The sequence below is a fragment of the Falco peregrinus genome, chromosome 2 (assembly GCF_023634155.1).
Source record: "Falco peregrinus isolate bFalPer1 chromosome 2, bFalPer1.pri, whole genome shotgun sequence".
Lineage (NCBI taxonomy): Eukaryota > Metazoa > Chordata > Aves > Falconiformes > Falconidae > Falco > Falco peregrinus.
Window position 1 is genome coordinate 56,751,827 of NC_073722.1, and position 23,643 is coordinate 56,775,469.

The 23,643-nt window shown below is 36.8% G+C and overlaps 1 protein-coding gene across 2 annotated transcripts in view; it reads right to left on the bottom strand.

Moving 5' to 3' along the window:
- GABRA2 (gamma-aminobutyric acid type A receptor subunit alpha2) overlaps nt 1-23,643 on the bottom strand; it is a 64,811-nt gene that overhangs the window by 22,303 nt on the left and 18,865 nt on the right. For both annotated transcript variants that reach the window (XM_055796682.1, XM_005232110.4), the window contains exons 4-6: nt 14,127-14,194; nt 2,913-3,133; nt 1,007-1,089 (exon numbers count right to left, since the gene is read on the bottom strand). In XM_055796682.1, coding sequence (XP_055652657.1) covers nt 1,007-1,089; nt 2,913-3,133; nt 14,127-14,194 — 372 coding nt within the window. The remainder of the gene's footprint in view (nt 1-1,006; nt 1,090-2,912; nt 3,134-14,126; nt 14,195-23,643) is intronic.

The following is a 23,643-nucleotide window of genomic DNA, read 5'->3' on the forward strand; positions in this document are numbered from 1 at the left end:
GTTTTTAAAGTTGTTTTGAGGTTACATATGAGTCTTTTTTTCCTCCCACACCTTATAAATCAAACATACCTTGCTGTGCATGTATATGTAAACATTATTAGCCAGTAGCCAATTTCAGCTAACATCTCTGGTGTTAGTTAAGCTGTATTATGTATTATAAATATAGTATTTAAAGGACAAAAAAGGCTCCATGATACAAATATTATTAACTCTAATGATCTTTTATCTCCATAGCTAAGATTTCCCTCTAGTGTGGAAACATCATCAGAAACGCAGGCTTGATTTAATTTGCTCCAAACTCCAAGGAAAAGGGATATGCCAGAATTTAAAGGTATTAATCAGTTTCTTCCAAAAAATATTCCCTTTCCTGGACCCAGCAGAGAACATAGGCTGCAGCCAAATTAAAAAAGAAAACCTTTTAGTGTACAAAATTAGTGATCCTAATCCATGAAGAAGGAGGAAGGCTGTAATATAAATGAAGTTATGCTGCTGTTAAAATAATAATAGTGAGATCAAGGTCCACCTGTCTGTAAGATGCAGACATACCCATGAGTGAAATTTTTTGTCACAAGAAGCCATTTGTTGTTGCTAAGAATGTAAAAACAAATATCATTAACAAGAAAAAGAAAATAAATGTTTCAATACATGAAAAAAAACATTCTTTGAAGTCTTTAATCAGCTCTTCATTAATACTAGACAGGCTATGTGCACCCAGGACTGCATTCCTCGGTATAGTTTGCACACTGGAATGAAAGTAGATTAGTGCACTGCTGAATTAGATGCATAGTGTTTATTGTTAACTGGAGTCAAGAAAGCTTTAAAATACATTAGAAGATACAACGCTGAGTAGAGAAAAGAGATTTTGATGTGTCAGGTTACTTTTTTTTTTTTTTCAATGTACCGTCCTGTGTTTAAACCTCTCATGTACCAACTTCTGAAATAAAGTGATGCTGAGCAATGTTAGATATGCGCTAACCAGAGTCTATAATTCTCATTATATACTCACAGCTGCCAAATTTCAGTGGGCATGAGTGAGCATCCATAGGGAAGTCTTCCAAGTGCATTGGACATTCAGCTTGGACTGTAAGCCTAAAAGGCAAAAGACCATTATGCATTTAAGTCAGTTAGCAGGACAAGAAAATCAATTCCACAGAAATGAACAGAGATCATGCTGATTTAGGAGATGAAATTAAAATGTTATATTAAACTAATTAAAATTTAAATCAGCTCTTGCTTCTTCCCTCTTATGTGTTCCTTTGGAAGGCATTGACTTATCACATCAAAAACCTGAAAAGGCTGACCTCAAAACCATAAGCAAGGGCCATTTAAATGAAAATATAAATTATGTAACTGCAGGTTGTTAAGAACAGTCATTTTCTTCTCATAATATTCTGAGGTACATATGTGATAATATGGCTCTCAAAGGCTCATTACAAAAACACATAAAATACAGTTAATTTGCCTAAGGACTGTGCTCCATAGTTTTCTGATTTATTTTTTTTTTACAGTTTGAATGGAAGATGTAGAAAAAACCCCATGCGTTCTTTCAAAAGATTGCTATTCTCCATGTTAATTGTGATTATTATTTTTATTTATGTACAAGCATGACAGTATGTTAACAATGCATTCACTTTTGCTCATTTTGTGAAAAAATCCCAGCAATGTTCCAGTATCAAATATGGGGATTAATATGACAAAAAATAATTTATAACAGTTTGAGGAAAGTTTTTGACAGAATTTTCTTTCCCTTTTTTTTTTTTAAAAAAAAAAAAAAAAGGCAGCTGTGTTTGTCCTTCTTATCCTGTAAGTCTCCTCTGGGTAGAGATTTACAAGTTCAAATATTGATTTGAGCCCAAGCAAAAATACTATAAATAGGGCTTTCAATTTATTTCCAGCAAACTTTTCTGAACTTCTCCAGCCACCACATCATTCAACATTATTAGCAGTCTACCCATCAACACTCAAAACTGTAAGAGTTTGGGTATTGTATACTAAATTTGCTGGTATGGTTGCATGGAAAAAAAATGCACAGCACGTATTTGCTTTACAGCTCATATTTTATATCTTACTCAGGCTGGGGATTTTAAATCTACATTGACAATGAATTTAATTTATTAAACATTCTTAAAGAAAAAGAAACTAAGTCAGAGGTTTCTGGAATTTTGGATTAAAAAAATCTCTAAAAGCTCATATAGGCAACATTTCTGCAAAAAGAGTAATCAAAGAAGAAATCACTCTTATAAAAATGCTCCTTATGCCTATGCATAGATGATATTTATAATTTTTCATAAAATATTTTCTAAGCAAACAATACATTTTACCAGCTAAATGTTTATCTTAGCTGCTAATCATGCACAGGATGCAAAAATTAAAACTGTAACTAAAATACTGTAATTAGGTGTAAAGAAACAATTATTACCAAGTATTTTTTGCTGGAAAAAATTGGAGGTCTTATTATCCCTTACCTCTTCCTCTTTATTTTTTGTTGCCACGGATCTTAACAATAAATTTATTTAAAGGTTCACATGGTTGGTACAATGGATGCAATAACAAGCAAAAGTCATACACTATTTTAATCATTCTAAGATTGAGTATTCTTAACAATTCTTACAGAGTGATTCCCATCTGAAGGTCAAAAAGCACTTTATGCAGGTGGTCAGTATCTTTTAATACATTATAGAGGTATGAAGGCTGATGAACATGTAGGAAGACTGATCTAGCTCATTATCAGCCAACAGACTCACAACAGAACTGGAAACAAGGTGTACATTTTCCTAGCTTTCTTTCTGCTGGGACAGAAATGAAACAAAGGAACGTTCTCCTGGAACCTTATTTAATTGTTACCTGGAAAAATCACAGGAGATATAGCTCAAGAAATAGCTTGAGTAAATGAAAAAGATGACAAGCCTTACCTCATGGTGTACAAGAGGGTCCCATCATCTTGGATTCGTAGAAGCTTGTTTGGCATCGTCATGTTATGAGCCACTGACTTCTTCCCATTGTGAAAAAATGTATCTGGGGTCCAGATTTTGCTGGCCATTAAATTGTTCAATCGAAGAATGTTCATTGGTCCCTTAAACTTTAATCTCTCATCCTTCCATCTCTGACGGAAGAAAACATCTATTGTGTATTCCTGTAATGGAATAAAGATATGCTTTTTTTGACACAATGAAACATTAATCTGCTTTTGAGGGGCCAAAACAGAAAAGCTCTGGTTGCAAAAATTCCCTTGTTAAAACTGTAAAGGCAGAACAACCATCATATAAAATATATATTCTCAGTATAATACTGAGAATAATAAACAGGAAGTCAATTGATTAAAGGTACAATATTCTCCTTTGTGATTGTTTGCTGTTGTTTTGTATATCGAACCCTTCCAGTATTTAGATTTCTGTACCTGGTATACATAGTATGTGTGCCAAGGGTAATTTCAATACGCACAGCTATTTTACATTAAGAAGTAAGAAAAAAAATATACAGAAGGATATTAAATAGTTCCTGCAGCAGATGCACCTGAAGGAGGAGAAGCACCCAGCATTTCAAGAGCATGGGGAATGGCTGAGACTGGAAGGAACGTAACAAGGCCACCCACAAAGGGAGTGATATATCCAGGCAGATTGATATAAAAGATTTTTCCAAAGGTGAAAGTAAGGCTCTGCAGTGGTATGGATTTTATTAACAAAAGTACATAAGTAGGGAACAATAGCTGATGATTAACAGGCGACAGACACGCTGTCTGCTGAACTTTACTCTGATGCTTAATCTGGGGAAGGAACTGCAGTCTGGAGAAAAGGATGCAAGCAAAAACAGGCTGATGACCTAGACCAGATGCCTGTGTCACCCAGCGCTGGGTATCCCATGTGCTGGCTTTTGTTGCTGTTCTAAACAAACAAACAAAAAAGATACTGATAATGTAAATTCATCAACTAACTTCAAATTGGATCTGTGAGTGGATTTAGTGGTTTGCTACTGTCAGAACAGCACATAAATTGGAAATGGAAGAGCTTTAAAACTTCATTGGAAGCAAACAGTATTCTGGGTATCGGCAAATGCTACCTTGGTGCAATTTTGGTTTTGTTGGACTGCAAAATGGACTCACAATTTCTAAATATTAGTATACTACAACAGTCTGTACTATAGCAATTACTCTGCAAACGCTACAGTTCACATAAACCATTTTTGAGTAAATTATCTTTGAATGGACAAGTCCTGATAAAATTCAACCAATATAAAATATTCGAGTGATTTCCATATAAAAGTGATTTCAAGGAACTTTTCAGCCCCTGTCACTTTTTGCTGGCTCCCTTGTGTGCTGATTAACAAGGCTCAAGTTTTTTCCCAGTCAATCATATGGTGATACAACAGGAGTGCTGAGTAGACAGCGAGAACTGACAGCTCCTTTGGTCTGTGAGCCAAGGAGCTGTGAGGACCTTTTCCAGGTCAGGGCCAGAGGCTAAGATGAGCATGTGGAATAAAGAGAATTCTATTACCTGAAGGAGCATGGCAGGGGCAGGAGAGAAAGTAGTTGTCATTGCTAACTGAGAAAGGCACCTGGGGAGATCTTTTTGGAATGATGTGATGGGTTACTTATAAACTAACCTGGCAAAAACCACAAGCACAATTTTTAGGTACATCAAGGGGTCTTACATTACTACAATACAATTTTGTCAAAATGATAGTTGCTAAAACAAATATTAAAACTAATACTACAGTACACGGAAAATTAATTTGCTTGGGTTTCTTTAATGTTAGCTGGTATTACCTCCAATAATATTTTAGTAAATATATCTGTGAAATACAAAATTATACAGTAAAACATATGTTTCTTTCACATTATACTTGATCTTCTGCTGTCTCTCATCACTGCCAGAGACACTGCCTCATGACAAGTACTTTGCCCATTCCTCTATGATCGATCATATTCAACTGTTCTATTTTAATTGCTGATGTATATGTTGGTTTATTTGCTAAACATCATGTGACTTAAAATGCCATTTACAAATTCCAAGTTATCTATCAGTTCAGTTGTAGATTAGGGGAAGTCACAAAACAAAATCATGGAGGACCAGGAGCAGTGGGAACAGTGTGCCCTGAAGCAGAGGGAATATATGAAATCTGGCTAGAAATACCAAGTAGTTAAAGGAAAACAATTGCCTTAAAAGCCTCCTTGTGGTTTCTGTCTGAGGGGCTTTGCCAATGAATCATTGCTAGGTATGATAAGATTGATGTTTGAGGTATAAAGAAGTGGAAAGAGCCTGAGGGAGTAAGACTCTGAAATCCCACTGAAATTGAACAGGAGTGATAAGTCCTACAGGCTTCTTTGAAAAATTTCCCCGCATAAAAATGATTAGAATATAAATCTCAAGATTTTGTAAAATTTCCATCAAGAAAAAAATTCAAATGTCCCGCTGTTTTGTTGTCTTCCAACATATATAAAAAGAATTACAAGAGATATAAAACAGAAAAAAGCTGACATGGAATGCCACTAAATCAAAACAGTAACATTTAAAAAAACCACATCTGATGCATGGCAACTGCTTAGGAAGCAGAATAAGCAGGACAGAATCTGAGCTGCAGCCTTGAAAGATCCCACTGATAAATCTTTGACTGAGCCACAGGTAATTCTAACCTTTCCATCCAATCCGTGCTGGAAATCTTTATTTGCAGGACATCCCATTTAGAAGATGGAAACAGGGAATAAACCAAGGTTTGGTGTGAATGATCATGAACACCTTTCTCCTTCCATTTACCACAACAGCAATAAAATCTCACATAGTTCTTAAATAACTTATCTTTCTATAGACGTCAGTGCATTTTTCAAAGGAAGTATTGGGATCTCAATTCTATATGAAGGGAAACCAAGGCACAGAGATGAAATTAACTTCTCCCTGGTCCATTTACAGTGTGATTATGAAAAGCAAAATACAGTCCATGCTGTTTGCATCTACTGATCGCATGTTCCCTCCTGAGCTAAAGCTATTAAACTTATGATCATGTATGCCCCTATGATGATTACTATACAAAACAAATGAAACAACAGGAAAGTATTAAAGTATTTTGTATATAATCAATGTGATAAAAAGCCATCCTTTTTAAAAGATGCTACAAAAGACTTTATAACTATTTCCTACTCCACATATATGTACCACTTTGTGGCAAATGCTGCGTAATGTTTACTTTCCAAGCAAGACTAACATTCTGTTAGAAATGCTAATCCAGACTCCAGAAAAAAACACTCAAATTACTACCTGATACTCCTCTCATACAATCCGCAGATATTCTCCTATGTGAAGAAAACTTGTGCTGTGTCTGGACATTACCAAATGCAGTATTTTCACAGAATCACAAGAGCATACTTCCAGGACTACAAAGGACTCCTTTGATCATTTCTAGATAAGCAAATGCTTCCTACCGATTCGTATCTGAAATGGTGCTTTCACAGCTGGACTCTAACACAGTATAATTAAACATAATCTTTCAAATATGTATTATACTGGTTTACATGATATTTTAGGTACAGATGAGATTCTTACTACAGCGTTAAGAGCGACTTGAGCCTCTGCCACTTCAATGGTCAGAAGAGTAAAATGGTGAAGGAATTTCACTCTTCATTTAATATGCAATTGTTGTGCATAACAGTATGCAGAGTGAAAAAAAGACATTAGTATCTCTGGGAGAAGCTTTAACTGCCCTGAGTATAAGCAATCCCTCCTCACTACACAGCAGTCTTCTTTTTTGCTAAGGCCAGATTAGTATGGGAAAAGTTCAAACAACAACAACAAAAAAAGTACTCTCATCCTCTCAGCTAATGGTTGGCAGATTTTGGCAGTCTTTGCACCTGGAGTAAAGATGGAAGTGTTCCAAACATCTCAAAAATCGTGAGTGCCCATTAGCAAGCAGTACTGCCACGGAGCAGACCGAACATTTTATTAATCACCCTCTGGAACACAGAATTTTGTTTAGTGAATGGTTCAGGCCAGAGTTCCTCATTCCCTACTTGAAAAGATTTTTCTCAGTCAATTCTCTAAAGAAAGTTTGGCTTTTTCTTGACCACTCTTAAAGCCATTAACTGACACACAGATAGATCTATGAAAGCAAATTTTAAGTAATCTAAAATATGAAACTTTTAAAAGGCAAATACAAAAACTTAAAAATAAGTAAAGGGAAAATGTTACATGCAGCTTTTTTATTGATTCCTTAAAGACAGTCAGAACTACTGTGGTTGCTACTTTAACAGGATAAACACACAAGATTCACGGACAAAAATCTCACCTAGCTAATATAGCGATTTCATATTAATATTTACTTTTACATTAGTATCATTTCTTAATTTTATTTCTTAAAAAGCATATTCTTGGTGTCATATCTACCTTAAGACAATGTGTGATGTTTAGCTTAAAAACATTGACAATATTAGTATGCAACTAATACTACCGAACACTAACATAGTTGGTATGCAAGTAAGTATCAAAACCACTTCCAAGAAAACAATGAGTTTTAGGCAGGAGATTTAAAGAAATATAATTAAAGTAAAATAATCTGCCCAGTATATGCATTCTTGCTATAATCTCATATTTGTGGGTTTGAGGAGTGCAAGTTTGTGATGGAACTTCTGCAAATTATTTTACCAAACTTCCTTATTGAGCATTTGGACCTAGCTTTGGAGTGAATGCTGAAGTTAGCTTTACAGTGGGAGGATCAAATAATTCATTTGTTGTCTTGGTCATTTCATTCTCTGTGGGATAGATTTATGCACAGTGCAAACAGCATACACAAGGGCTCACACACCACAACAGGCTGCAAAACCCCATAGTTCTTGAAGTACGCCACTGTATGGCTTGGCTTTACCTAGGCCTGTCTTCCAGATTGGACAAACAATGTTCCTACCATGTCCATCTCACTTTCTACGTATCTCTTCTCTAAAAAAAAAAAATTAAAAATAATTATTATCTAACAATATCAGGACCGAAAGAGTTCCCGGTACAAATCTCCTCTTCCCCAAAGCCCTTCAGCTCTAATCACCAAAACGCAGGCTGCTCGGGCTCTGTGAAAGTACTTCACTAGCTGTGTGTCTAACATCAAATCGCACTGGACAGATGTATAAACTAAATCCATTTGTTCTTTTCCAAAACTTACCTTCTGATGTGTACAAAACACAGAACACAGAAGAAAATAGCAGACAGTCAGAAATTACTTTCAGGTCTTTAGAAGGTGAGGATCTTAATACACTGGTGAATAGAATTCTTGCAAATATTCTGAATAAACTCCCTTATGAAGGAGGGTTGTGGTTTGAAACTGCACTGTTGGTTATTTTTTATCAAAACCCTTAACAGCTCTGTTAAACACTATCCCATCACTGCATTTCAAAGGAACATATATTAATTTTTTAATACATAAGTAATGTCTGCCAGATATATATGACCTGTAATACTGTAAGGAATGTGTGGTAGATTTCCAGGGAATTGTAGTATGGCTTTTCTCCATTTGAAGAACTCATTTCAAGCCTTTTATTTCTGCTTCATCTGACAACTTCAGTCATTTTTGCCTAAGCATTTAATCTAAACATCAAGTATTTGAAAAAAAAACGGAAAAAATGTGTTTAACTGGTTTGAGTAATAGTGTTTAGGGAAGAGAATGCCTTCCTATCCATATCCACATCCTTATGAAAAGGACCTTCTCTGAATAATTTTCTCTCTTTCTTTCTATAGACCTGATGTAGAATGAACTCTGAGTCTAAAATATGCACTGAGGAGGGGTAAGAGAGGAATGCAGATGATACAAATAGGGATTACTTAGAAAAGAGACTACAAGATATTATTCACACTGCTGTCACTGAAAATACAAACACTTCTCATTATCCTTTTTTACTCAGACATGGAGAAAGAGCAACCCTGAAACATGATGGATGCCTGGTGCCAGGGACAGGAATCCAGACAAGAGATACACTGAGAGCTAATGTCAGTGAAGGGCTTGGACACAGACTCTGACAAATCAATCTCCAATATTGAGCCACCTGGCAGGATGCTGCACGGGGGAACATGCCTTCCCAACAGAATAAAAGGACAGAAAGTCTCCAGGAGATCATGTGAGATATCCTGCTCAAAATTTCAGCCTGTGGTTTTAACTTGCAAAGGCAATGACTTGAGCCTACAATATAAGGGAATACAGCAACCAAGTTGTTGACTTTCAGAAACATATCAATGATAAAAAGCCAACCTAGATGCTCCCCAACACCCAAGAAAGCCAAATGTATTTATCATTTCTGTTTGCCTTTTACTGTTTAGTCTTCTGCTACTGAGCCAAAATAAAAGTGACAGTAAAATAATTGCAGCGCTTTTTTAAATCATTGTGAAAAAAATCATCTGGGTGCATTCCTATACACTGTCCTGACTTACTTATCATACAGCCGCTGTAAACCTTCTCTCCAGTTAAGGAACCATAGCTAATAATTAGAGTTTGAAACAGGTAAAAAATGAGTTTCATAGAAAAAAAAAATCTGAAATATAAAATAAAATGAGGAAATCTGAAAAATGGACACCAAACAAAGAAACGTGGTTCCCAGTTCAGCCACTCTTTTTAAAGAACCATCTTCAGTTTTAGTGAGAGATGCTGTAACAATCCTTTTGGTCATTTCCAGATTTGACCTTCCGCCTTCATTGAAAACTTCTGTTCTGGCTATATTTGGAAAGTCAGAAATGTGTATTGAATGTTTAATTGAAAAGCAACCAGATGGAAGTGTGTCTAGCGATGAACTGGCTGGGTATGACCATCTCTACAGGGAGATGTTCATGTTTCTTGACTCTAGAATAAAAAATAGATGTCTATCTTTGAGAAACTAGGAAAAAACATTGTGTACAAACCGATAGGGAAAAACAAAGATGTAACAACAGTAAACAAAACTCTTCAAAGACAATGAAAAGCTAAGGTTGACATTTGAAACACAAAACTTTCAGAGAAGTTGTAATTTTTAATATTCAAGCAAAACTGATTCAGATCTTGCCACTTACTAACAGTGATGCAGGAAAGACTGTTCCCAGTGACAACTAGAAAGACTGCTCTGAGGCAAAATTTGGCAAAATCCTGGCCAGGCTTTCTCCACAGCAGACCTCATATAAAGGCTCTCGGTGCCTGTATGCTCTGTCTTATATACAGTAATTGTTGCTTGAGAAGTAAACATGTTACTTTTTTATTTATTTTTTTTTCTATCAAGGACATCTGCACTTACAGCTATCTGGGAAATTTTAGAAGCCAAAGTGTCAGGACAACTTGAAAACAAAGTAAGTCTGAGAAAAAGCTGTCAAAGTACACTACTTGCAGTGCTAAAATCAGAGTTAGCAGCATATATATTTATAAAGATACATCAATCTACCAGACTTCAAATAATTAATTCTGAAAAAAACCCAGAGAAATAATCAATTATAATATTTAAATTATTTCCATTTTGTTACCATACAAACCTTAATCCAACATTATCCTTCACCTCAGAATTTTCAAATATTAAATATTGTAATTTAATTAAAAATGTTTTAATTAGCCTCTTTAATCATAATTTAGCCTTATAACTCTTTAGAAAATTCAGATAAACTTTGTTTTTCAATTGTTCTGTTCAGTTTTTGGTTTGTTTGTTTTTTCTAAACAATGCAGCTTTTCTTCTCTCAGGCTAATGTCAAAATAAATCTGTATCACCAATCTGGTTGGAAGCCTAGAAGGCATAGCATGGTAATACTGAACTTAAACATTTCAGAGAAATAACAGCTCAAAAAGACAGATCAGTGAAAGTAAAATCTGTTTAATCCCATGTTTTGGTTTGCCCTCCTTGATTTTCATTAGTTTGCAAAATGAATTTGAAAATTCCTGTTGTATATAGGCATTTCCTTTGACATTAAATGTGGTGGTTGACATACTATAGCATTTTTATGACACAGTCAATATAGATACACCAATATTTTAGTCACAGCAGTTCATTTGAAGTGCAGTTTGCAAGAGTTCTGGCCAAGACTGAACAGATTTGGTAGCTGACTATTTGGGGCTGAATAGAGAGTAGCATCTTTTTCAACTTAGTCAAAATGTTAATCGACAATCAGGATCAAAAGGTTTTGACTCTTAACACATTTGGAGAAAAATCTCAGCCTCAGCTTTTGCCTCCTAAATTTATCAATGACAACTTCAGCTAGCCTAAAATCAAAGATCAAATTCCCCTGGACTTAATTATTTTTTGGCAAAATTGTGGTGCTGGTAAAATACAGGGGATAAGAATAAAACCCTACATTCTAGCAATCATACTGAGTCACATATTGCACACAATACTATATTATTATTAACAGGAACTACCACACTGAATGAGGAAAACAGAAACCTCATAAATTGCTGTCAATTCAACAACAAAGGTTAGAATGACATTTTATCAACTTTGTGAATCAACACTGCTATGCGACAACTGTGTCCTTAGCTCCAATCCGCCCATCATTTTCAGCATGCCTTCTCCCTCTTCCAGACTATAAACAGAGATTAATCATCTCCCATGGCAATGAGTCCCCTTCCCATTTTCAACAAGCTTTTCTCCTAAGCACTGTTATTCTTCAGAAGATGATAACCAAGGAGAAAAAAAAATCCAGGCTGGCAAATAGGTAATGCAAAGGGGTTGCAGTCATACACCTGCTGACTTTCACTGCTACAAAAAATCCCAGGGGAAGGAATCCTGCTGGCAGCAATGACTATGAGAGTTTTGGGCAACAGCAGGTGTCCAGCCTAAAACCCTGGTGTGACTGAGCGCCTCACCACTCAGGCTGTGAGAGCAGGGGACCTCAGGGGCTGGTACTCAACCTTCCTGAAAAGATATCAGATTCAGTTCAGGATCCTCTGGAGATTTAGGAGGACATGGGCAAGAATAAAATTTATTCTTCCAATGAAGACTTTTAAGGAGGAAATTTATAAAATGAGAATATTCCAGACCTTCCAACATTTACAGAGGAAAATATTGGCAAACCCTCTGTATAGTAGTTTACATTATCAATTCAGTAACACAATACCCAAATGAAAGAGTACTCATGGTAAAAACTCTAGTGTCACCTTCATGTTTAACAGAATATGTGATAGTTTGGAAGCTATTATTTCAAAACTCACAAGTTGAAATTTTCTAATTGACTGCTCATACGTTTCAAAATGATTTTATAATTATCAACTGAACAAGCTAAATTAAGCCTGAAACTTGTAGCAGAAAGTATTAAACTGCTCTTACTTACCTATCTACTTATCTGCAAATAGACCTGCCCATTACAGTAACAGCTGCTGTTCTCCTGTGCCGCACTCTGCTTTGATTAACACCTCTGCACAGAGCTGTTAGAGCTCTGGCACCAAATGACCTGACCCCTTACTGTGCCGTCATATCTGTCTGTGCAAATGGACACAGAGTTCTCCACACATTTACACACTGATGTTGAAAGTGTTTCAGGAGCTAGGGATTAGGCTCAGGGAGCTTTTCATTAAATTCCCATTTAAGCACAGATGACATGCACAGCCTTGGGTAAGGCTCATCGTGCCTCAGTACCACATCTTTAAAATTGTGTTCATATCATCTCCTCATTTCACAGGAATTCTGCAAGTATAATACTGCAGTATTATATATATTGTGTATATATATACATTATATATACATATAGATACAATAATAATACTGCAAGTGTAAATTATATGTGTAGTGTATAGTATATATAATATATAATGTATATTAAAATATAATAAAGTGTAAAGTGTAATATATATACACACAATAATAATACTGCAAGTGTAAACACTGTGAAGTCATGTGATACTAGATTAACAAGGTCAGGATGTTCATATCACTTTTGTATATAGCTGTGGATACTTGTTTTTTATAATTAATAATAAAATAAGAAACACTTCAAAAACTTAATATTATTAGGAAAAAAATACCCCAAGAGAATCGGTAACATATACAGTGACAAAAAGAAAATAAATGTCTACTTTTCCTATGAAACAACTTTTCAAGTGAAGCCTCAGTAATCTATTCGTCGCAACTGAAACAAAGCTTGAAAATTGAAACTATCACACACAAAAGAACAATAGAAAAAAACCCCACAATATATTCTACAAAGCTATGACTAGTTGTTAGTCAGTGAGCAAATAGCTTTAAAAATGTACACCATACCATAAAATATTTAGTTTCATTGCAGCCTAGCTCGTAACATCAAGATGTGTCCTGTTTTGTATGATGTATAACCTGAAAGTTTTCACAGAAAAATTAAATATTGCCTGTTTTTAAATACATTATTTTTTTTCAAAGCCTATAGTTAGAAATAGGTATTATTGTATATCTCTTATATAATCATGAATGTTCAAAACATTTCAAAAAATAGTTTCATGCAAGAAAAAACTTCAGGAATGGCAAGGGCAGCTAAAGTAATTTTCAGATTGTCCTTCCCTTCTTCCCCTTTAGAGATGTTATATCCATGAAGATCTTTCTCCCTTGTGCAACACATTCTCCCTAATCTCCGTATGATTCACAGTAAACTTACAAAGGACCCCTTGTCTCAGACTATTTTCCATTGCTGTTTTCATGAAAAACTGTAATCCAGACCAATATTGTGACAGTTTCCTTCTTCTTAATGTCACTGACTTCCTTTAAATGGTTACTAAAAAGTTCAAATTATGAAGGATGGATGTGTAGAACAACACAATTGTGCTGATAACCCAACTTCCAAGCTACATCTTTCAAGAGGTTTAGTCTAGACCGACTCCAGGAAGGTCCCTCAGACTGATGCCCACGTTAAGTGTGCTCCTACAGTGCACCTTTCACCCCAGTTTCATCCAAGAGAAATCCAGCTGACCCAGTTCAAGACTGCTCCAGAATACGAACCAAAGCACAGTCAGTAGGGACAGTCATGATTCGCTGGTCTGAACTAAACAGCTAATACAAGTGTACTTATCATGTAACGTCTATAAACCATTTTCCATCTTTAGAACCACTGGGATTTGGCACCTCCTGACTTCAGTGAAATTATTTGCAATTTGTCCACAATAAGTAAAAGCAGAATACTAGTTTAAAGGATGTAAATAACATATGTCTTATACGATTTACTATATATTGAAAAGATTCAGAAACTCACCATATCGGTATCTGAAACAGGTCCAAAACTGGTCACATAGATGTTAGTGAAGACTTCAGTAATACTATCTGATATAAAAAGAAAACACAAGCAAACATTTTAAATTTCTAATATTTCTTCAAATTCTGCAAAATTATGGGACATTTTGAACAAGTTTATCTCCTTATTTACTTCTCCTAACCAGTATCCTGTTGTAAATATGGGGCAGGCCTCTACCCCACTTAACACAGAGGTTATTAGATGAGAGTTTGTCCCACTGAGTAGTTTGTTTCAGTTAAAGGACTATACAACCATCAGCAACGACACACATATCTCCCATTTCTCCACAAGCAAAAATAACCACATTGTCTTGGACTGAACACGGTGGCACAGTTCTAAACATAAAATGCCTTTGTTGAAGCAGCGTTCTCTCTGTTGTTGCAGATCATTCCTATTTGCTGCTGCAGATCATTCCTATTAAAGCCTTTCTAGTTCAAGGCTGTTTTCTTCATCCTGAATAGCTTTTTCAAAGCCAAAGACAAGAATAAGCTTACGAAGCAATTATTGACTACACCAAATGTAACACTCAACAGCATTCTACTTTTTAATTGGGTATGTTTTTAAGTGCCACATATTTTAACACAATAGTTCCTTCCCTTGATACACAATGCTCCTGATATAGTATTTACAGTACCACAACAATGTAAGAAAATGTTCTTCCTAATCATTGTAGTCAGACAGCCATGAAATCAGAATATTAAATATTGTACTGCAGGGAGAAATAATTGCTGAGTTTTCTATCTTCAGTTTTCAATTACACTCAAAATGGAACGATATTCACTAAGAGGGATAGCACACATTTGCAGGAAATTCCTTACAGCAGTTGCCAACTACTGTCTGCATTCAAGACAGTCAGCGTAAGGAATTCTCTACCTTAAAGCCAGTTGCTGACTAGGAAAGAAATCATAAAATCATAGAACGGTTTGGGTTGGAAAGGGACCCTAAAATCATGGAGCTGCATTCAAATATTTCATAAAAATAGCTGCGTTTTGACCGACCCCAGAATTTCCATTCCTGAAAATAATACAGCTGCCTGTTCTATGAGTGATCCTGCTGTTCAGTTGTTATTTGCATATTTAACCATCATTTAATATGGATAGTTAATACTTTCTCTGTTCTTAAAAGCTATCTTTTGACAAGCACGTGGCACAGGCAGGTTTTACCTTCACTTGTGTTAAGCCACAGTATAGCCGCTGCTCTCTGTCCAGAGGAATCGGCAGGTGCTCCACCAGCCACCAGGCAAAGGCAAGGCTGTTCGGTGAGCAGCTGCATGGGAACGGTGTGCTTCCAAAGGAATGGAGCTGCACCCACAGCCAAGAGCAGAGGTGGCCTGATACAATACTTTCAAAAAACCTTTGGCGCATGGGGGAGGCACATTCCTGCACTCTCATCTGTAAGGAAACTTGCATTTCCTTCTCCAGCTGAACACCAGGCACGTACTTATTAGACTACAGGATTTTGTAAAGCCTTTCCTACCCAAAACTACCTTCTTTCCAAGATTTCTTCTGCTTTTTAAGCAAGTAAGTAAAGGCTGACACTTACTATGTGTCATTCTGAAAGTTCAAAAACACACATCCCCTGCACGTCCTGAGAGAGGTATATTTCTGTGACAGAGACTTCTGCAATCCCATGTGCAGAATCCATCCACAAGCTGAGTTGATTTCTACTCCAAACACCTTACAAACTAATTTTAAGTCTGTGGACAAAACGAGGTGCTGAGTCTGCGCTGTTCTTTGTATTCAACAAAGATAAAGTATGGGTCTGAAATACCACACAGAAACCACAGGTACAGTCCACAAGACTAGTGACTGCATGTTGCCTGTGGGAGACTCTCCAGAAAAAAAGATCATTCCCTCCAAATGGTTACCTGGCACAGGCTGAAATGAAATGGAAAAGTGGCAAGACAGCTACTCCTCAGGGGGTAAAACGGTGCTGCAGGGACTGACTGTGAAATTTGGCCTGTACTATAATGACAATGCAAGATCTTAATTAAATTCCATGAAATACACTGGTGCTACAGAAGTATGATTGAAAATCAAGTATCCCAACAGCAGAGAACCAAGGCTAATTCCAATTATACTCATGTAATTTGAAGGAACCCTACTACAGGCAACAAAGTCACTTGGCAAATCTTAACCTGCACGCACACATCCCTGCCAAAGGGTTGGAAGCACGGTCCTCTTGTAACCTCACCCTATTGCTATCAGTTGTTTGCATCTGACCTATTTGACACATGGGAATGACTTTACAATTTGTATATAGTAAACTACAGGACATGGAATCTTCAGGTTTGTCTTCCATTTAGTTTTTAATTAAAAAAACACCTCCCATATTCCATCATATTTTTTCTGTATACTTCTGGATCCATCCTCCCATCACTTGGGAAGTGAAGGGGGGACATGTGGGAAGAAGAGGCTTACTATCCACAGATCCTCAGCAACAAGAGCTTCATTTCAGGTTGTTGTAATTACAATAAGCACTTCAATGTATATAAAAAGTCCTGGGGCAAGTTCATCCCTGACAGCCTCAGGAATGGGAACGCATGCAAATTAACCATGTACCTTTATTTCTTTTTTTGCCAAAACTGCCTTAAGCCAGCATAGCTCCAGGCAATGGTGACAGCAATGTGCTTCAACACAACCAGTTGCAATCCCCCAAAGCGGGGGGTTGTCCTGAGAGCAGGAGCTCCACCAGGCTGCTTCTGCTCAGGCGAGAGCCATGCCATGGCACAGGGCGAAGGGAGCAGGCAGAATGTCTCGAAACAGGGTGTGAGAGGGACAAAGGAAGCTGAAAAGTTACAAGAGATGTGAAGACTGAGGGAAAAGAGAAGGATAAGAAAACAGAGCAAAGGAAGACAGGAAAAAGAAAGAAAAGTACACAAAAGAGGAACTGGCAGATTTTTATTTCTGCCTCCTATTTTCTCTCAAAATTAAACATATTTTAGAAGTTTCTATTCATACCTACGTACAAGGAAACTGGTCCTTAAAGATAAAAGAAGCTGAAATGGAATAAATCTCGAATTAATCCTGTTATCATATGTTAGCGTCAGCTGCCTGAGCCTTGTGTCTTTTTTTTCTTTGTTACTTCACAGTGTTACAATAAAGGTTCCTCTGAATTACAAACTTGAACACAGGGTTTCAGAATCAGTGTCTACAAAAAGCAAATATGAATCCTCCTTTTTTACAACAAGTTATGTAGTTATTGCTTTGGAAGAATATATGCCCGTCAAATAAAGTCTGTATTAAAACATACCACTTTGTCCCACTGGTAACTTACTGAAAACAATTCAGAGGCACAAAGCACAGTTTCAGATGGGCTCTCTAATCAGAATTCATCCAGAAGGCACCACAATTACAGGCTTTTTATAACTGATGTTCTGTCAAGAACAGCACAAGTCATCACACTTAGCCCACTGGAGATTCAAGCAGTTCTGGAACACCAGTGCTTGTGGAAATGCCAAAGGAACGTACGCTGCTACAGAACATTCAGTGCAATGTGTGCTCGTGTACAAATCTTCATTCTATTTTTTTGAGAAAAATTAAGGACAAGTTTTTTCCACTAGAATTATAAAATCTTTTTCTTCAATAGACATGTAAATACATAACTAAAAGGCCTGGTTTTCAAAAGTGCTTAAATCAATGGAGGCCTACTGCTTTTTAAAGAAGAACCCTCTATTGGGAGGAGGGGTGGTTGACTCATTTATACTTGTGAGCTCTTAGGTTATTCTGAATCACTGACTTTGAAGGTTAAACAAAGAAACAGGAACAGGAAAAGCTAAGGATGTCATTTCTATTTCCGATGCTTCTTTTAGGGGGGAAAAATCTTGCCTAAAAATATGACACGTAGATGCCATCATCATATGAAATGCTTTGAAATTCAGCAAATGCTATTATAGTATCGTTTCTAACTTTTTTTGGTCATAAATGTTAAAAGAGAAGCCTTATCTGACTTTGCTTAGGCCAATTTCTCAAGAAGATAGAAGCCAAAGGTAAACTGACTAAAAAAAAAGAAAAAAAAAAAAAGAGTCAAGAGTCAAGACAGTTAAGAATAAAGAGAGGAAGACAAATACATCCCATGGAAGTAGTAAAAGCAATAACTATTAAGATCATGTTTCACATAGTTCTCAAGCACTGGTTTCTTCTGATTCCCTTTTCTTTCTTGAACTGTCATGATGTCAATACTGATAAAACCTCCTAAAAATGAAAAGCAATAAATATACCAAACTTCAGATTTAGAGACCTTATCTATCCTTAGCTAGAAGGTTTACTGTCTGCTTTAGTTACACTTAGGATTTGACACACATTAATTACAACAATCTTCCCTCTGAAGATAATAATTTTATCATCTCCATTTTTCTGTTCCTGGGAAGCTGAGGCAGAAGAATTAAATGAAGTGTAAGTAATGTGAAGTACACGTGTCCACCACATCTGGCTTCGGCTGTCCAACGTTAAGTATCCACACAGGAAAATGTCAATGCCATTGACTCGCCAAAAAAATAGAAAAGGAGTTCAGAGCTTCGTTAGAATTGATATAAGTGCCTTTGTCCTTTCCATTATGCCAGCTTTCCTGCTGCTGGGATATCCTTCCTGATGGTCTCAAGTTCTGATGACTTGTTCCTCAGTAGAAGAGCCTGCTCAGCTGAAGTAGGCTGCTTGGCAGAGAAATTGCAGGGGTTGAAGCCTAAATCAATCACAGGCTGAATAATGGAGATGGTCAGAAAAGTCAGATGAAAAGGTTCCTCATCAGCATTTACCAATTTCTCAAAATTGGAAATTTCCACAGAGGCAATTAAATTTTGAATGAGTTCCTTTGAACTAACTGCCTGCCAGGCAGTTTTCAAAACTTCTCTTTCTTTCAAATGTCCCTTCTCAGCTGCCTGCATCCCTGAAGGGGTACAGAGCATTCCAGTGTCTGCAGCGTGGGGTAGGTAGACATGCAGGGCTGGGCACACCTGAGAGCTCTCCTGTTCCTGGAGAAGTCTGAGGCAGTATTTCTTGAAATAAATTTTCTATTTCACAAATTTGAGAATAATCTGTCTTGCTCGTTCCTTCTCACCTTGCTCCTCTCACCAAGTAATCTACAATCCTTTCTTCGCAGAGAGTAGGGATAAAACATGCATGACTCGTTCTAGGTATGTTTAAAAGAAGAGAAGAAAGGAGTGTGATCACTGCAAAGTCTTCAGAGTGGACCACCAGCAAGGTTCCAGATGTTCATTTGCATGAAGCTGACTATGTTATCCATTAATGTGTCAAGGCTATCTTCACAAGAAAACAGACTAGGAGATTGGGTTAGAATTTTTAAAATTTTATTTGAATTTTCAGTCAATAAAACTATGAATCCAGGGTTTGGGCAGCTAAAATAAAAGCCAATCTGTCTGAGGTAACTCAGAAATCATCAAAAGTATTCTTGGTGGGACAGAGCTTTTAAAATATGCATACGTAGTTCTAATGCGTAGCATGAAACAATTTCTTACAAACATTATTTTAAATGTAGAGTAAATAGTACCCAGGAGAATACTGCAAGGCTGTAAATGGAGGGCTGCTATAGCATGCGAAAAAGTATACGAAAAAAAATACTGCTCTTTAATTATGTCAACAAAAAATAAAAAAGGAGGTCAAGTTTCAGTGCTGTGGGAGCCTTAACTGAGGATTTCTGAGTTCTTGTGGAAATGCTGTCAAAAGCTTGATGTTACTTTAATTATTTTGGTATAAAGAAGTTATTTAACTGGAATTGACATTGTTCTGACATTGTAATATGGTCTCTAAGGGCATGCTTGGCAATGTTGCCCAAAGGCTTTGAAATTGTCATTCATAATACAAGTCAGGGATCATACAGGTGAAACCGCCAGGTTCTTAATCCATCTAACACTGCTCTAACTCAACATGCTGCCCTTATCTGACAAGCTCCTTAGTGTGTCTGTTGACGGCTCAAGACACTCTCTGGCTGGCAGGGAATGAGAGTCAGAGGAGGTCATGCAATGTGGAGCCATACGAGCAGCAAAATCCATAGGAATGCAGGTATTTCAAAACAGTGTTCTGCCAGCTCTTCTTTATATTTGGTTACATGGCAGTTTTATCTATCCAACTACTCAGCATCTTCATTCATTATCCACTGTTAAATTACAAGTTTCAAAGACACATGTGCCAACATAAATACACTCCCAATTTGTAAACTACTGTGAGAAGAAACAAATTCACTTCCCTCCTTGACCCCAGCGCTTCACTTCCAATAGCCTCACTCTACCCTCGAACTGTTGGCAAGACAATTGCTTAATATAAGCCATAAGTAAACCTCTTTCAAACCTCCATCTTTAACGAAGCATATGTAGAGTAAGCTTACCAGTAAGACCTAGTAATACCTGTGTTACTGTTAACAGTTGCTCTCCTGATTTACATTGGTATAAATGAGATCTGAATCGGCCATTGTACTTGGTTTCTCATGGTGTTGACTGAAACAAGAATATATTCTGGAAAAAGACACAGGAACTGAAAGCCAGCAGGTTAACAGACCCCAAACGATTTCCCTCTGAAGACCTTGTATTTTTAACAGACATTACAGCATACAGACATGAAGCAAGCAGACAGCTTCATGTAAAGACCATCAGTGACCCTCCAAAGGCCTGCACAGAACTCATGAAGTCTGGCAACCTTGTAAAGTAATAATACCACACTCAAAATAAATACCATTATGTCATTTAGACTAACTGAATACCTGGTCCTGTGTATAAGCCCATTCTTGAATTTGAATTTCCATTTCAGAAAAGTAGTGTCTATTATTCTGAAATTTAATATAGCTGGTCCAAAATAGCAGGAAAATATAAAGCTGAGGGAGAATTTACTGTGATACAGAACTTCAGTTAAAAGTAGGTGTATCTTTAGAAGTGAGTGAGACTTTTTAACCATTAAAAAAAAGACACATTCACCTGGAAAAACCTGTTTAGTTTAACTGTCAATATCCTTTTCTTCTGTAGCAAAAAATATGACTTGGGAAAATATTTTCAGATATGTTTTTAGCCAAGCTAACATCTTTTTTAGGTGTAGGCTACCCACAAAATACGCACAGAATGAAATTTAGGCATAGCTGTAACTCAAATAACATGATGTATCTCCACAGTCAGGTAATTACTTAGATTTGTCCAGTAAAAGACACTGGTGCAAACTGTAAGAGCACCGTTTCCAGCTAGTAAACAGAAAATTAAAAGTTCTCTCTGTGCTGAGTGATACAGTTATATGTTACTAAGAGAATTTTCCTATGCATAGAACAGATTTGGGATTTAACTCTCACTTAAAAAAAAAAATAGTAATCACATGCACAAACATTATCTTTACTACTTTTTCTTCTCCCTCTCTCTCTATCAAGAGGTCTTTAATTTGCAAACCTTATTGCTTCAGGTAACAAAATTAAACACATTTGCAAAGGGTCCTATGAATGAAAAGCCTTGGATACAAGTGGCATTTGAGGTGCAGTTTTAACTTTATTATAAGCTTCCTCTGCAAGTTTGAGAAAGTCACTCAAGGGTAGGGCTAAAGACTGATATGGGTGCCCAATTATCTCTTTCAGTATATCGGACAAGCTCACAAAGTTATTTGAGCTCCAAGTTTCCACTTAATTCAATAGAAGTTAATCTGAAAGTCTCTGTGGTCCAGATCATGACGACTAAATTTTGCACTTATATTCATCTGAATCCCCTTTAGTCCCAAATTCCTGTCTAACATTGTCAGTACCTAAAACTCCCTGGCTGCTTTTATTTCCACCTTAAGGCAAAAATACCCTGACGCTGCCAAGCAGCTTAAAGAACTGGCTCTCAACCAAGTCCCAATGAGTTCCTCAAACTATAAATAATTACAAATTTACTGGGCCAGAAAGACTTTGAGAGAGAAAGCCAGAAAACAAGCAAGAGACTGATTTCACAGCCTAGCAGCACCCATGGGATGTAGCAGACATAAATTGAAGTCTCTGCTCAATATCTAATTATTTACATAAAGCAGAACAATTTCTTCCGAAGGCTGGGGAAGCATGCCCTACCTTAGAAAATTCACCTTTGTGGTCAAGACAGACCCTGACAGACAGTAACTTGAGTTCATGTCTCTGCTTTAAATCAGAGCACGTACTTGACAAGAGACGTTCTCTCTCGCTCACACAGGTTTCCATCATCCTAAGCTATCAGCCATTTGCATGGCTTTTTTCAAGAAAAGAGGAATGGCACAAGGGGCACACCACTGTGAACAGATGAAGTAGAGACCGGCAATGTTTTCCCACACAAACTTGGATGTTTCACCTGTGCTGGTAAGAAAAGGCATCAGTTGAATGCCTCTCCATCATTTTTTAATCAGTTAGTTTGACAGATCCGCACTCAGTTTATTGACTTCATGAACAGCTTTTGCAGATAGTTAAGACTATGCCCACACCATCTCTGAGGTGTGCCAACATGCCTAGCTTTCCCCGTGTTCCACAAAGGAGACCTGGCTGTTTGAAGCAATGAATTTCACTATACGTGGGAGCCAAGAAATGTAGGCACTGCCAAACCTAAGCCCTCAGTCTGTGTGGGGCTGACTGGGCAAAGACTGCGGATGGTTCTGCAGTCCAGCAGTACAAAACAAAGGTCTCCATCCACGTTCTGACACATATGTAGATATTTTATCCAAAGTAAAACGTCTCCAGTGGAAGAAACCACTCTCCCAGAATGATCAAAAGCCCTGTGTCTAGTTAACAGAGTTAGAAATCAGGAGACATGGATTCAGATCCCTTTCCTAAATCAGGTAGAGAATAAATGAGATGTTTAAGCCAGTCACCAACCAATCAACTGGTTTATGGTTTGAATCCTGACAGTACATAAACGTGTGACAGAGTTCAAAGCAACCAAGGAGTGCATAACTTATTTGGTTCTTTGCACAGGGAAAAGAAAAATATACTCTTGGTCATTAAAAAAAAAAAAGATACACTCGGTCATTACTGTTGGACTTCATAGATTTTTGGCACCTCAAGCAATATTTTGACAATCTCAGAGGTATCAACTGCCAAGTGATTAAGACAGCAATTAACTATCTAGACATCTTTCTGATTTTTTTCCCCTATCTTTTAGACAGAGTATTCCTCCAATTTATAGCTTCATTGTAAAGACATTAATACAACATGGATGGTTTGGTTGTATAAATATTTGAGATAGCTGAGTAATCATAAACAATAGTCTTGACTATCACAAAATTAACTAAGGGAGAAACAAAATGTTGAAAATAGGAACAAGGAAGAGTGAATGAAATCATTAGAAAGGGCAATCTAAACACATGGGTAATAAGAAATCTGGTCCCATAAAGCCAGACTACCATGAAATCCACGAAATCATAATTTTTTCCCTTTTCATTACTTCTTCACACACCAAGAAAAAACAAAGAAATAAAATTAAAAAGCATTCAGTTCTAAAATAAACAACAAATGTGATTCATGTTTAGTTGGAGTTGCACAAAATGTTCAATAGAAA